General features: G+C 46.2%; 1 protein-coding gene across 3 annotated transcripts in view; it reads right to left on the reverse strand.

Moving 5' to 3' along the window:
* LOC122556165 (uncharacterized) overlaps nucleotides 1-13,896 on the reverse strand; it is a 121,318-nt gene that overhangs the window by 61,219 nt on the left and 46,203 nt on the right. For 2 of the 3 annotated variants that reach the window (XM_043702678.2, XM_043702679.2), the window contains exons 10-11: nucleotides 4,515-4,685; nucleotides 918-1,002 (exon numbers count right to left, since the gene is read on the reverse strand). In XM_043702678.2, coding sequence (XP_043558613.2) covers nucleotides 918-1,002; nucleotides 4,515-4,685 — 256 coding nt within the window. The remainder of the gene's footprint in view (nucleotides 1-917; nucleotides 1,003-4,514; nucleotides 4,686-13,896) is intronic. The other variant, XM_087993329.1, reaches the window with a different exon arrangement.

Consider the following 13,896-nt stretch of genomic DNA (forward strand, 5'->3'; position numbering starts at 1 on the left):
GCTCCAGACAGACTGCTGTAGTATGAGAAAGCAGCTTGCCACCACCTTTTCAAGATATGAACAATAAATACTGGTACAGCCAGCGAAGGCTACCTTCTGTGAAAGAGCAAAGAAAATAAAAGACGTTGAATCACTTTTCCAATGACCAATAGCCATCTCCCACAAGTCCCCTAAACCCAGGTCTCTTTGCAAACTGTCAATGATGAAGGGACCTGACATGAAATCTGAGATGGAAGGAAATGCAAACCCCATATCCGGCAGTAAACAAAAAGCAGTTCTTCTGGAGAATTGTGCTGAGATATCACCAGACTCTCATCCATAAACCCTGAATGGCTCATCTGCACAGATACACAATTCGAGCACAGTCTGTGTGCTAAATGGAGAACCATTTCATTGTATAGCACGAGGAACACCATCAAATTAAATCAATCAGAGAACACTCCTACCAAGAAACAGGACACTTGGTTCATCAGGTCCTCCAGTCTGATCTCAATCATCTGCAGGATAATGACCAACAGGTGCCCCTTCCTCAACCTACCTCCCTTCACCCACCACAAACATCCAGAGAAGCTGTTGGTTTACCTTCTGCCCAATGATGCTCTGATTCAGTGATCAGTGGACCAGAGTCACCCTGACAGGATTTCATATGTTTCACACTTCAATTCCAATGCAGACCAATTGAAACTTAACCATAAGACAGTAGGCCACTGGTCCCATCGAGAATGCTCCACCGTTCAACGCGATCATGGCTGATCTGATAATCCACAGATCCACTTTCCCACCTTTTGCCCATAACCCTCAATTGTTGAAAAATTAAGACTCTGCCTATCTCAGCTTCGGATGCATTTAACGACCCAGCTCCGACTGCCCTCTGCGGGAACTGAAAATAATCCAGTCATCCCAAGAAAAGGAAATACCTGACTTCTCGTATTCCAAACAAAAGCGAGGAGCATCCAGTGCTTCTTGTGGACTCATCCCGAACTCCAGCATGTTAAGCAACACCTGGCAAATAAGGAAAAGAGTTTGGTTCAAATGGCCAAGATCAATCCTCAAACCTCAAGATGTCTCTTGATCCGAGTATCTCAATTTAAACTGGTTGGTTACTAATGCAACACCCTAAAACTAGAGGGCATAGGTTAAAGGTGAGAGGGGAAAGATTTAAAAGCAACCTAAGGGGCAATTTTTCCACAGAGAGGATGGTGCGTGTATGGAATGAGCTGCCAGAGCAGGTTGGTACAATTACAACATTTAAAAGGCATCTGGATGGGTATATTAATAGGAAGGGTTTGGAGGGGTTTGGGCCAAGTGCTGGCAAATGGGACTGTATTAGGTTAGGATATTTCATTGGCGTGTACTGAAGGGTCTGTTTCCTTGCTGCACATCTCTATGACTCAATGATAAATAAAGAAGACAGAAAGGAAGATGGTTCTGTCACAAGAACAGAGGAAGGGGAGGAAGCCATTCAGCCCCTGCCATTCTGGACCCAGAGCTAATTATCTACCTCAGTGCCATTTCCCCTAAACCTCTATCTCTTGATAACATCAGTATCTAAAAATCCATTGATCTCTACTTTGAACTTACTTGAACAATAACTGGGCTTCAGTGGCTGTTCCAAACACTGGAACTATTTCTCGCCGGGTAAATCCTCTCGAGATGTACATTTACTGGTTCCCTTGGTATGGTATGTAATGAGCACCATCTGCAATGTTCTTGCTACAGCAGTAAATACAGCTCCTACACTACCTACAGTGAGGGACTCTGTCACTTAGATGGTTACTGAAAGGGCCCTATCTGCTCTCTATTTACATTTCAGTTCTGAAAAGCAGAAGACTGCATTTTGATGCTATTGCCATGAATCTAAATTAGAGTCATAGAGCCGTACAGCATGGAAACAGACCCTTTGGTCCAACCTGTCCATGCCGAACAGATATCCCAACCCAATCTAGTCCCACCTGCCAGCACCCAGCCCATATCCCTCCAAACCCTTCCTATTCATTTACCCATCCAAATGCCTCTTAAATGTTGCAATTGTACCAGCCTCCACCACTTCCTCTGGCAGCTCATTCCATACTCGTACCACCCTCTGTGTGAAAAAGTTGCCCCGTAGGTCTCTTTTATATCTTTCCCCTCTCACCCTAAACCTATGCCCTCTAGTTTTGGACTCCCTGACACCAGGGAAAAGACTTTGTCTATTTACCCTATCCATGCCCCTCATAATTTTGTAAACCTCTAAGAGGTCACCCCTCAGCCTCCAACGCTCCAGGGAAAACAGCCACAGCCTGTTCAGCCTTTCCCTATGGCTCAAATCCTCCAACCCTGGCAACATCCTTGTAAATCTTTTCTGAACCCTTTCAAGTTTCACAACATCTTTCTGCTAGGAAGGAGACCAGAATTGCACTCAATATTCCAACAGTGGCCTAACCAATGTCCTGTACAGCCGCAACATGATCTCCCAACTCCTGTACTCAATACTCTGACCAATAAAGGAAAGCATATCAAACGCCTTCTTCACTATCCTATCTACCTGCGACTCCACTTTCAAGGAGCTATGAACCTGCACTCCAAGGTCTCTTTGTTCAGCAACACTCTCTAGGACCTTACCATTAAGTGTATAAGTCCTGCTAAGATTTGCTTTCCCAAAATGCAGCACCTCGCATTTATCTGAATTAAACTCCACCTGCCATTCCTCAGCCCATTGCCCCATCTGGTCCAGATCCTGTTGTAATCTGAGGTAACCCTCTTCGCTGTCCACTACACCTCCAATTTTAGTGTCATCTGCAAACTTACTAACTGTACCTCTTCTGCTCACATCCAAATCATTTATGTAAATGACAAAAAGTAGAGGACCCAGCACCGATCCTTGTGGCACTCCACTGGTCACAGGCCTCCAGTCTGAAGAACAACCCTCCACCATCACCCTCTGTCTTTACGACTACTCGGTTACTTTAATTAAACTATTGTGCTGATCTATATTTCTGTTTATATCCATTTTCCAGCTGCTGTTGAAACTGGATGATACGGCTGTTTATTGCCTGGATTGGGAGAAATGCCTGACATTTGAATGTCAGCGAGACAAGGTTCGTTCTGGCATCTGCTGCTTCGGGTCCTGTGCTCTTTGTCAATGGAACCTGCAAATCCCAATGTAACCAACAGATGGAGCTGTAAGCCAATCCATTTGAAATGCTTACACAATCTTTCTAAAACATATTTGCCCAGACCAAGTCAAAGAGTCATAGGGATGTACAGCACGGAGGCAGACCCTTCGGTCCAACTCGTCCATGCCGACCAGATATCCTGACCTAATCTACACCCATTTGCCAGCACTTGGCCCATATCCCTTCCGGATGCCTTTTTAAAGCTGAAATTGCACCAGCCTCCACCACTTCGTCTGGCGGCTCACTGACTGAATATCAGTTGGTGCACTCTGTAGGTACAGGGATGGCCTAATCGAGTCCAAAAGTACAGATTCTGAAGAACCTTTGACATAGGTGCAAGAGGTGCACCAGGATGTTGAAGCAGTTGGATGTTGAGAGGTTGGATGAGCTTGGGTTGTTTTCTTTAAAGCTAAGTGGAGTCCTGATTGAAGTGTGTAAAATTATGAGGGGCATGGACAGGGTGGCTAGGAAGCAGCCATCCTCTTAGCTGAAAGGTCAATAACAAGGGTCACAGACTTAAGGTGAAAGGTGAAAGTTTGGAGGAGATTCCCAGAGGGAAGCGGGAATCTAGAAAGTACAGCCTGGGAGGGCGCTTGAGGTAGATGACCTTGAAAAAATACTTAGATGAGCACTTGAAGTGTCATAACATTCAAGACTTTATGGGCCTGCTGTGGGAAAGTGGGGCTAGTGTAGATTTATGGCAGATGTTTTGGTGATGTAGACGTAAAATAGAATGTGGAATCACAGTGTGGAAATAGGCCATTTGGCCCTACAAGTTCACACCGACCCTCAGAAGAGTAACCCACCCAGACCCATTCTCCTAATGCTTTACATTTACCCCTAACTAATGCACCTAACCTGAACACTATGGGCAATTTTAGTATGGCCAATTCACCTAACCCAACACTAGTTGAGCCAAAAGGGCTGTTCTACAAATCAACCATCATCTTCAACACCAAGAGATAGTTAATGCAGTGGAAGTAGATTACAATTCATATGTTAGGATCCAAAGTGTGAAATATAGATGGAGTACATTGATAAAAGTAGAAAATCACACAACACCAGGTTATAGTCCAACCAGTTTATTTGAAAGTATAAGCTTTTGAAGCGTTACTGCTTTGTCGGGTAACTAGAGAGGCAGGCAGTGCTCTGAAAGCTTGTACTTTCAAATAAACCTGTTGGACTATAACCTGATGTTGTGTGGGTTTTAACTTTGTTCACCCCAGTCCAACACTGGCACCTCCACATCATTAGTAAAAGTAAAACCACCTATCCAAGTGAAGATCTGAATAAAGATTTTATGCTTTAAATCACGTTTCATGTTACAGCCTGGCACTTAGATAACAAACCAGCCTTTACCTGCACATGACCTTGAGGCTGCATGAACCCACCCATGACGCCGAAGCTACACAGAAGTTCTCCAGTGACAGGCGATGTGGCAAGGCCTGGGATGATGATATGGTAGGGACGTTTCCCTGGTACCAGGCAATTTGGGTGCTCAGGGTTCAGGGAAAAATGGGCACCCCTGTTCTAAAACAAAAAGTCAGAGCAGTTAGAATAATCTACAACTCGTTACAGCAAGGGACAGCATGTGTGCTTTCACAAACTCAGACTGTTCCAAAGCAATGCAGAGCCAAGGACAATGAACAGATGAACAGAAATGCAACAGGCCACTGGGGCACAGCAAGTTCAGGCAAATAATGACGTGACAAGACAGAAATCCAACAATCTGTTTTTCTAAGTTTTGTTAGTTTCAGACATAAAATGTCAGCCAGGACACCAGAGGAAACTCCCTGACTTATTTTAAAAGGTGCCATGAGATCTTTTGCAGACAAGCAGGAGGCTGGAAGAACACAGCAAGCCAGGCAACATCAGGAGGTGAGAAGTCAGTCCTGAAGAAGGGTTAAAGTGAGGTCTGCAGATGCTGGAGATCAGAGCTGAAAATGTGTTGCTGGAAAAGCGCGGCAGGTCAGGCAGCATCCAGGGAACAGGAGAATCGACGTTTCGGGCATAAGCCCTTCTTCAGGAATGAGGAAGGTTTGTCCAGCAGGCTAAGATAAAAGGTAGGGAGGAGGGACTTGGGGGAGGGGCGTCAGAAATGTGATAGGTGGAAAGAGGTCAAGGTGAGGGTGATAGGTCAGACTGGGGTGGGGGCGGAGAGGTCAGGAAGAAGATTGCAGGTTAGGAAGGCGGTGCTGAATTCGATGGATTTGACTGAGACAAGGTGGGGGGAGGGGAAATGAGGAAACTGGTGAAATCCGAGTTCATCCCTTGTGGTTGGAGGGTTACTAGGCGGAAGATGAGGCGCTCTTCCTCCAACCGTTGTGTTGTTGTGGTCTGGCGATGGAGGAGTCCAAAGACCTGCATATCCTTGGTGGAGTGGGAGGGGGAGTTGAAATGTTGAGCCACAGGGTGGTTGGGTTGGTTGGTCCGGGTGTCCCAGAGGTGTTCTCTGAAACGCTCCGCAAGTAGGCGGCCTGTCTCCCCAATATAGAGGAGGCCACATCGGGTGCAGAGGATGCAATAGATGATGTGTGTGGAGGTGCAGGTGAATCTGTGGCGGATATGGAAGTTTCCTTTGGGGCCTTGGAGGGAGGTGAGGGGGGAGGTGTGGGCGCAAGTCTTGCACCTCCTGCGGTTGCAGGGGAAGGTGCCGGGAGTGGAGGTTGGGTTGGTGGGGGGTGTGGATCTGACGAAGGAGTCACGGAGGGAGTGGTCTTTACGGAATGCTGATAGGGGAGGGGAGGGAAATATATCCTTGGTGGTGGGGTCCGTTTGGAGGTGGCGGAAATGACGGCGGATGTTGCGCTGTACATGGAGATTGGTGGGGTGGTAGGTGAGGACCAGTGGGGTTCTGTCCTGGTGGCGGTTGGAGGGGCGGGGCTCAAGGGCGGAGGAACGGGAAGTGGAAGAGATGCGGTGGAGGGCATCGTCAACCACGTCGGAGGGGAAATTGCGGTCCTTGAAGAAGGAGGCCATCTGGGTTGTTCGTTTTTGGAACTGGTCCTCCTGGGAGCAGATGCGGCGGAGTCGAAGGAATTGGGAGAATGGGATGGCGTTTTTACAGGGGGCAGGATGGGAGGAGGTGTAGTCCAGGTAGCTGTGGGAATCGGTCGGTTTGTAGTAGATGTCCGTGTTGATTCGGTCGCCTGAGATAGAAATAGAAAGGTCGAGGAAGGGGAGGGAGGAATCTGAGACTGTCCAGGTGAATTTGAGGTCGGGGTGGAAGGTGTTGGTGAAGTGGATGAACTGTTCAACCTCCTCGTGGGAGCACGAGGCGGCGCCGATACAGTCATCGATGTAGCGGAGGAAAAGGTGGGGTGTGGGGCCAGTGTAGTTGCGGAAGATGGACTGTTCCACATATCCTACGAAGAGGCAGGCATAGCTGGGGCCCATGCGGATATGTGGAACACCTCTGGGACACCCGGACCAACCAACCCAACCACCCTGTGGCTCAACATTTCAACTCCCCCTCCCACTCCACCAAGGATATGCAGGTCTTTGGACTCCTCCATCGCCAGACCACAACAACACAACGGTTGGAGGAAGAGCGCCTCATCTTCCGCCTAGGAACCCTCCAACCACAAGGGATGAACTCGGATTTCACCAGTTTCCTCATTTCCCCTCCCCCCACCTTGTCTCAGTCAAATCCATCGAATTCAGCACCACCTTCCTAACCTGCAATCTTCTTCCTGACCTCTCCGCCCCCACCCCAGTCTGACCTATCACCCTCACTTTGACCTCTTTCCACCTATCACATTTCCGACGCCCCTCCCCCAAGTCCCTCCTCCCTACCTTTTATCTTAGCCTGCTGGACAAACTTTCCTCATTCCTGAAGAAGGGCTTATGCCTGAAACGTCGATTCTCCTGTTCCCTGGATGCTGCCTGACCTGCCGCGCTTTTCCAGTAACACATTTTCAGCTCTGAAGAAGCGTTACACCTGAAACGTTGACTTCTCCACCTCCTGATGTTGCCTGGCTTGCTGTGTTCTTCCAGCCTCCAATGTTTGTCTATCTTGGATTCCAGCATCTGCAGTTTTTTTTTTACTCTAAATGAGATCTTTTGTACTTACTTGAGATGACACATCGAAGATTAACACGTTGCTCACTGACATTCTTCCTCAGTCGGAGTATCAGTCGAGTTGTATCCTTCAAATGTCTGAACCCACAGTCTTTAGCTTTGAGGTAAGACAGGCCCATTGGCTCAAAGTGGTCCATGCTGACCAAAATGTCCATCCACGCTAACCCCATTCCCCTGCACTTGGCCTATCCAGTCTCTTCTTCCTCAGGCAGCTGAGGAAACTTGGGCATGACAGCGAATACCCTTGCCAACTTTTATGGGTATGCCATTGAGAGCATTCTGTCTGGGTGTATCACTACCCGGTATGGCAACTGTACCATTCAAGATCGGAGACAGTTACAGAGAGTGGTGAACTTGGCCCAGACAATCACAAAGGCCAACCTCCCATCTATAGAATCCATCTACCAGGCCCACTGTCAAGGAAAGGCCACCCGCATTCTCAAAGATCCATCCCACCCTGGCACTGTTTTTCTACAACCTCTACCATCGGGGAGAAGGTACAGAAGCCTGAACACATGCACCAGCCGGTTTCAAAACAGAATACTGAATGGACTCACAAACTCTTGACATTCGCCTGTACCTGTGTTTTGGTTTTTGCTGCTGTTTACCTATTATTTACTATCTATGCTACTTAACTCTGTGACCTGCCTGTATTGCTCGCAAGACAAAGCTTTTCACTGTGCCTCGGTACACGTGACAATAAATTCAATTCAATTCAATTCATATCAATCCTTCTAAACCTTTCCTACCCATTTACCAATTGATTCCAACTGAACCACATTGGAGCCAAATACCTTGAGGATGAATTCAAGTGCATTTTCATAGGCAAATGGGACAAATATTCAAAAGGAAATAAATAGCTGATGAATCTTGGGTAAGATCAAATAAATGTTCCAAACTTTCCTCATGCAGAAAATGAGAAAAAAAGTCAAGTCATTATTAAAGGTGTTTTCCACAAAGCAACTATCGGGCAGAGAATATATTTTGCACAATGGAGGCAGTAAATAATATTTGAATATTATTATGCTGGGTTCTAAATGATCTATCGATTATTAGAGTCGTCCTACAGTACAGAGAGGCCTTTTGGCCAGTCAGGCCTGCACTGACATATCTGCACTAATCCCACTTGCCATCTCATGGTCCATAGCCTTGAAAGTTACAACAATTCAAGTGCTCATCCAGGTATCTTTGAAGATTGAGATTTTCCTCTTCCAGACACCCCCTGTATCCCAGATTCCTGACACCTTCCAGGGGAAAAAAATGTTTTGCTCAAATCCTCTCGAAACTTCCTGCCCTTCACTTTAAAATTAATCCCCCTCACTGTTGACCCTTCAGTGGAGAGGTGGTGGTTTAATGGTATTATCATTGGATTGTTATGGATGTACATTCGCTCGCTGAGCTGGAAGGTTCATTTTCAGATGTTTCGTCCCCATACTGGGTAGCATCTTCAGTGAGCCTCCAGACGAAGCACTGCTGATGTCTCCTGCTTTCTATTTTTATGTTTGGGTTTCTTTGGGTTGGTGATGTTCTGGTTAGACTCAGGTAATGTTCTGGAGACTTGGGTTTGAATCCTGCCATGGCAGATGGTGGATTTTGAACTCAATTTTTTAAAAACAAAAATCAGGAATTAAGAGTTTAATGAAACCATGAATCCATTGTTGATTATTGGAAATGCAGATCTGGTTCACGAAGCTGCTATCCTTGCCTGGTCTGGCCTACATACGACTCCAGATCCACATCAATGTGATTGACTCTTAACTGGCTGAGATAGGCAGTGAATGCTGGCCTAGCCAGAAATGCCCTCATCCTATAAAATTGGGCATGTGGAAGGCTGGCATCAATTGCCTGTCAAACTCTTTGCCTCATATTCAGTCTCATTCATTGCAATCACCTGAATATCAGACGCACTCACCCTCCCTCCCCTCCCCTAACTGTGGGCAGTAACTGTGCTTCTTTCTTTTTTACACGCCTGTCCCTGTTCTCAGTTACAGGGAAGTTCCTCTGTCAAAGTCCATCATCTTTTGATAGCGTGATGACGATGGCATTGCGATAAAGCAGGAGGATTCTGCACTTTATTTCTGTGGCACCATAAGACATTGAGCGATAGGAGGTCCCCAGGTGCTTGCTGAGTGGTAACACCAGCAGGGTGGTTTTGTGGAGTGTTCTTTGCTTTATTGGTGAGAAAGTGCAACACCATTGACTCAAGTCCTGATGAAGGGCTTTTGCCCGAAACGTCGATTTTACTGTTCCTCGGATGCTGCCTGAACTGCTGTGCTCTTCCAGCACCACTAATCCAGAATCTGGTTTCCAGCATCTGCAGTCATTGTTTTTACCTCTTCAGTCCAGCTGCTGACCAGGTTTCCTAAACTGAACTTGTCCCATTGGCCTGTGTTTGCCCAAGTCCCTCTAAACCTTTCTTATTCATTTACCTGTCCAAATGTCTTTTAAATGTAACTGTACCAGCCTCTACCACTTTCTCTGGCAGTTCATTCCACACACCAACCACCCTCTGAGTGAAAAAAGTTACTCCTCGGGTCCCTTTTAAATCTTCCTCCACTCACCTTAAACCTATACCCTCTAGTTTTGGTCTCCCATACTCTGGGGAAAATACCTTTCCTATTCACCCTATCTTTGACCCTCATGATTTTATAAACCTCTATAAAAGGTCACCACTCAAACTCCGACACGCCAGGAAAAACAGTCCCAGCCTATTCAGTCTCTTCCTGTGGCTCACATCCTCAGTCCCCGCAACATCCTGGAAGATCATTTCTAAACGCTCTCTAATTTCAAAATATCCCTTCTACAGCAGGGTGACCAGAACTGTACACAGTACTCCAGTAGAGGCCTCACCTCAGACATTAAACACCTTCTGGTGCTTCGATAAAAGCAAATTACTGCAGATGCTGGAATCTGAAACCAAAAGAGAAAATGCTGGAAAATCTCAGCAGGTCTGGCAGCATCTGTAAGGAGAGACAAGAGCTGACGTTTCGAGTCTAAATGACCCAAAGCTCTGACAAAGGGTCAGTTAGACTCGAAACGTCAGCTCTTGTCTCTCCTTACAGATGCTGCCAGACCTGCTGAGATTTTCCAGCATTTTCTCTTCTGGTTTCTGTGCTTCAATGCCCAACCCCAGGAGTGCATTCTACAGTCGCAATTATGTAAAATCCAAATCAGCCACCCTTTTCCTAGTCCCTTACATTTAACCACATTTCGAAGTAGATGCCCTCATTCTAGGTGCATCAAAAACTGCACGTGGTAGCCCATTGGAACAAGGATGACATAGAAACATAGAAAGGAAGGTCAGGTGTCGGCCATTTGGCCTTCCAGCCTGCTCCATCATTCAACAGGATCATGGCTGATCATCCAACTCTGTCCCGTTCATGCTTCCTCCCTTGATCTTTTTAGCCCATGTATGTAACTCTGTTGCTTGATGCAAGAACCTACACATGAAGTCTTTTAATAGTCTAGGTATGTGGGGTTACATCAGGTGGGGTGGGTGACAGGGCCTGTTGCATTATAGCTAGAGAATTAGAATCCCTACAGTGTGGAAACAGGCCCTTCGGCCAAAATGTCCACACCAACCCTCCGAAGATTAACCCACCCAGACCCGTTCCCCCTGCCCCTATATTTACCCCTGACTAATGCATCCCAACCTACAACCGCTGAACACTATGGGCAAATTAGCAAAGCCAATTCACCTAACGTGCACATCTTTGGACTGTGGGAGGAAACCCACGCACAGGGAGGATGTGCAAACTCCACACAGACAGTCTGCCCAAGGCTGGAATGGAACTTAGGTCCCTGACACTGTGAAGCAGCAGTGCTAACCACTGACCCACTGTGCCACCTCACAGTTAGCTGACCAGGAAACTGTTCCGCTCTCACCACTGGCCATTGACATATCAGTGAGATACACCAGTTATTAATTAACCCCCTTCATCCTGCATTTACATACCTTCAACTCCTGACAATTGTACTTCACCACAATGCTTGTGGCCCAGAGGAAGGGACACTACACCATAAGTCCTCATGTTAACAAGCTGCTTCAGCTCATCTGCTCCATCCCTTGACAATTTTAAACACCTCTGAAATCACTCCTTCTCTCCCATCTGCTCTTGAGAAAAGAACTCCAACTTGCTATTCACTTTCATACCAGCCAGCATCCTGGGGTGAAGGGGATTAGGCAAGAAAGCGGAGGTGTCAGATTGGCCACAATCACATTGCATGGCAGAGCAGACTCGATGGGCTGAATGGCCTATTTCTGATCAGATATCTTATGGTCTTATAGAATCTTTACTGCACTTCTCTATTGTCTTGTCATCTTTCTCCAGCACACACTCCCAAACTGCAAATGATGCTCTAACTGGGTTCTTCCTTTACAGTGACATCTCAAATTTTATAAGTTACGAGTTATGTGTGGCACGGTGGCTCAGGGGTTAGCACTGCTGCCACGCAGCACCAAGGAGCTGGGTTTGGTTCCACCCTTGGGCGACTGTGTGGGGTTTCCAAATTCTCCCAGTGTCTGCGTGGGTTTCCTCCTGGTGCTCCGGTTTCCTCCTGGTGCTCCGGTTTCCTTCCACAGTCGTAAGGTTTAGGTAGATTGGCCATGCTATAGTGTGCAGGCTGGCTGGATTAGCCGTGGGAACTGCAGGATTACTGGGCTAGGGTGGGAAGGTCGGTGCAGAATTGAAGGGCCAAATGGCCTCCTTCTGCTCTACAGAGATCCTACACCTTTTAGCCAAGGAGTTGATTCCATGTGTATTCCGAGTGTGCTTCAGCATGATAGAACGGAAATCAGGATCTCTGACCAATCCATCTTAGTTACCACAGGGATACAGAAGTTCAATAAAGTTAAAAAATAATAATGTATGCAATTCCAAAGTCTCAGAATTAGGTTGACACAGTATTGTATAAACTCAACTCCCAATATAAATCTTGGGTCACAGACACCGGAGAGATATCGCACTTGTTCAACTATGAGAATCAGGATGGCATTGGACCTCAAGAAAGAGACTTTGTGGAGTGCCTCCAAGATGGATTCTTAGAGCAGCTGGTGCTGGAGCCTACCAGGGAGAAGGCAATTCTGGATCTGATATTGTGCAACGAACCAGAATTGATCAGGGACCTCGAAGTGAAGGAGCCATTGGGAAGTAGTGACCATAATACAATAAGCTTCAATCTGCAATTTGAGAGGGAGAGGGTAAAATCGGAAGTGACATTATTTCTGTTGAATTAAGGGAACTATGGAGCTATGAGGGAGGAGCTGGCCAAAGTTCAATGGTGCAATACCTTAGCAGGGATGACCGTGGAGGAACAATGGCGGATATTTCTGTGTATAATGCAGAAGATGTAGGATCAGTTCATTCCAAAAAGGAAGAATGATCCCAGGAGGAGGCATGGGTGGCCATGGCTGACGAGGGAAGCTAAGAAACATATAAAGTTAAAAGAGGAAAAGTATAACATAGCAAAGATAAGTGGGAAAATGGAGGACTGGGAAGCTTTTAAAGAACAACAGAGGATTACTAAGAAGGAAATATACAGAGAAAAAATGAGGTACGAAGGTAAACTGGCCAAAAATATAAAGGAGGTTAGGAAAAGCTTTTTTAGGTATGTGAAAGGCAAAAAAATGGTTAAGACTAAAATTAGGCCCTTGAAGACAGAAACAGGGGAATATATTACGGGGAACAAAAAAATGGCAGAAGAATTGAATTGGTACTTCAGATCTGTGTTCACTGGGGAAGACACAAGCAATCTCCCTGAGGTAACAGTGGCTGAAGGACCTGAACTTAAGGGAATTTATATTTGCCAGGAATTGGTGTTGGAGAGACTGTTAGGTCTGAAGATTGATAAGTTCCTGGGGCCTGATGGTCTACATCCCAGGGTACTGAAGGAGGTGGCTTGAGAAATCGTGGATGCGTTGGTGATTATTTTCCAGAGTTCAATAGATTCGGGATCAGTTCCTGAGGATTGGAGGGTAGCTAATGTTGTACCACATTTTAAGAAAGGTGGGAGAGGGAAAGCAGGAAATTATAGATCAGTTAGTCTGACCTCAGTGGTGGGAAAGATGCTGGAGTCAATTATAAAGGATGAAATTACGACACATCTGGATAGTAGTAACAGGATAGGTCAGAGTCAGCATGGATTTATGAAGGGGAAATCATGTTTGACTAATCTTCTGGAATTTATTGAGGATGTAACTCTGAAGATGGATGAGGGAGATCCAGTAGATGTGGTGTACCTGGACTTTCAGAAAGCTTTTGATAAAGTCCCACATCGGAGGTTAGTGAACAAAATTAGGGCGTATGGTATTGGGGGCAAAGTACTAACTTGGATTGAAAGTTGGTTGGCTGACAGGAAACAAAGAGTAGTGATAAACGGCTCCATTTCGGAATGGCAGGTGGTGACCAGTGGGGTACCGCAGGGATCAGTGCTGGGAGCGCAGCTTTTTACAATATATATTAATGATATAGAAGATGGTATTAATAGTAACATTAGCAAATTTGCTGATGGTACTAAGCTGGGTGGCAGGGTGAAATGTGAGGAGGATGTTAGGAGATTACAGGGTGACCTGGACAGGTTAGATGCATGGTCAGATGCATGGCAGATGCAGTTTAATGTGGATAAATGTATGGTTATCCACTTTGGTGGCAAGAACAGGAAG

The sequence above is a fragment of the Chiloscyllium plagiosum genome, unplaced genomic scaffold, assembly GCF_037043375.1.
Source record: "Chiloscyllium plagiosum isolate Xiang-an unplaced genomic scaffold, Cpla_swu_hap1 HiC_scaffold_13, whole genome shotgun sequence".
Taxonomy (NCBI): Eukaryota; Metazoa; Chordata; class Chondrichthyes; order Orectolobiformes; family Hemiscylliidae; genus Chiloscyllium; species Chiloscyllium plagiosum.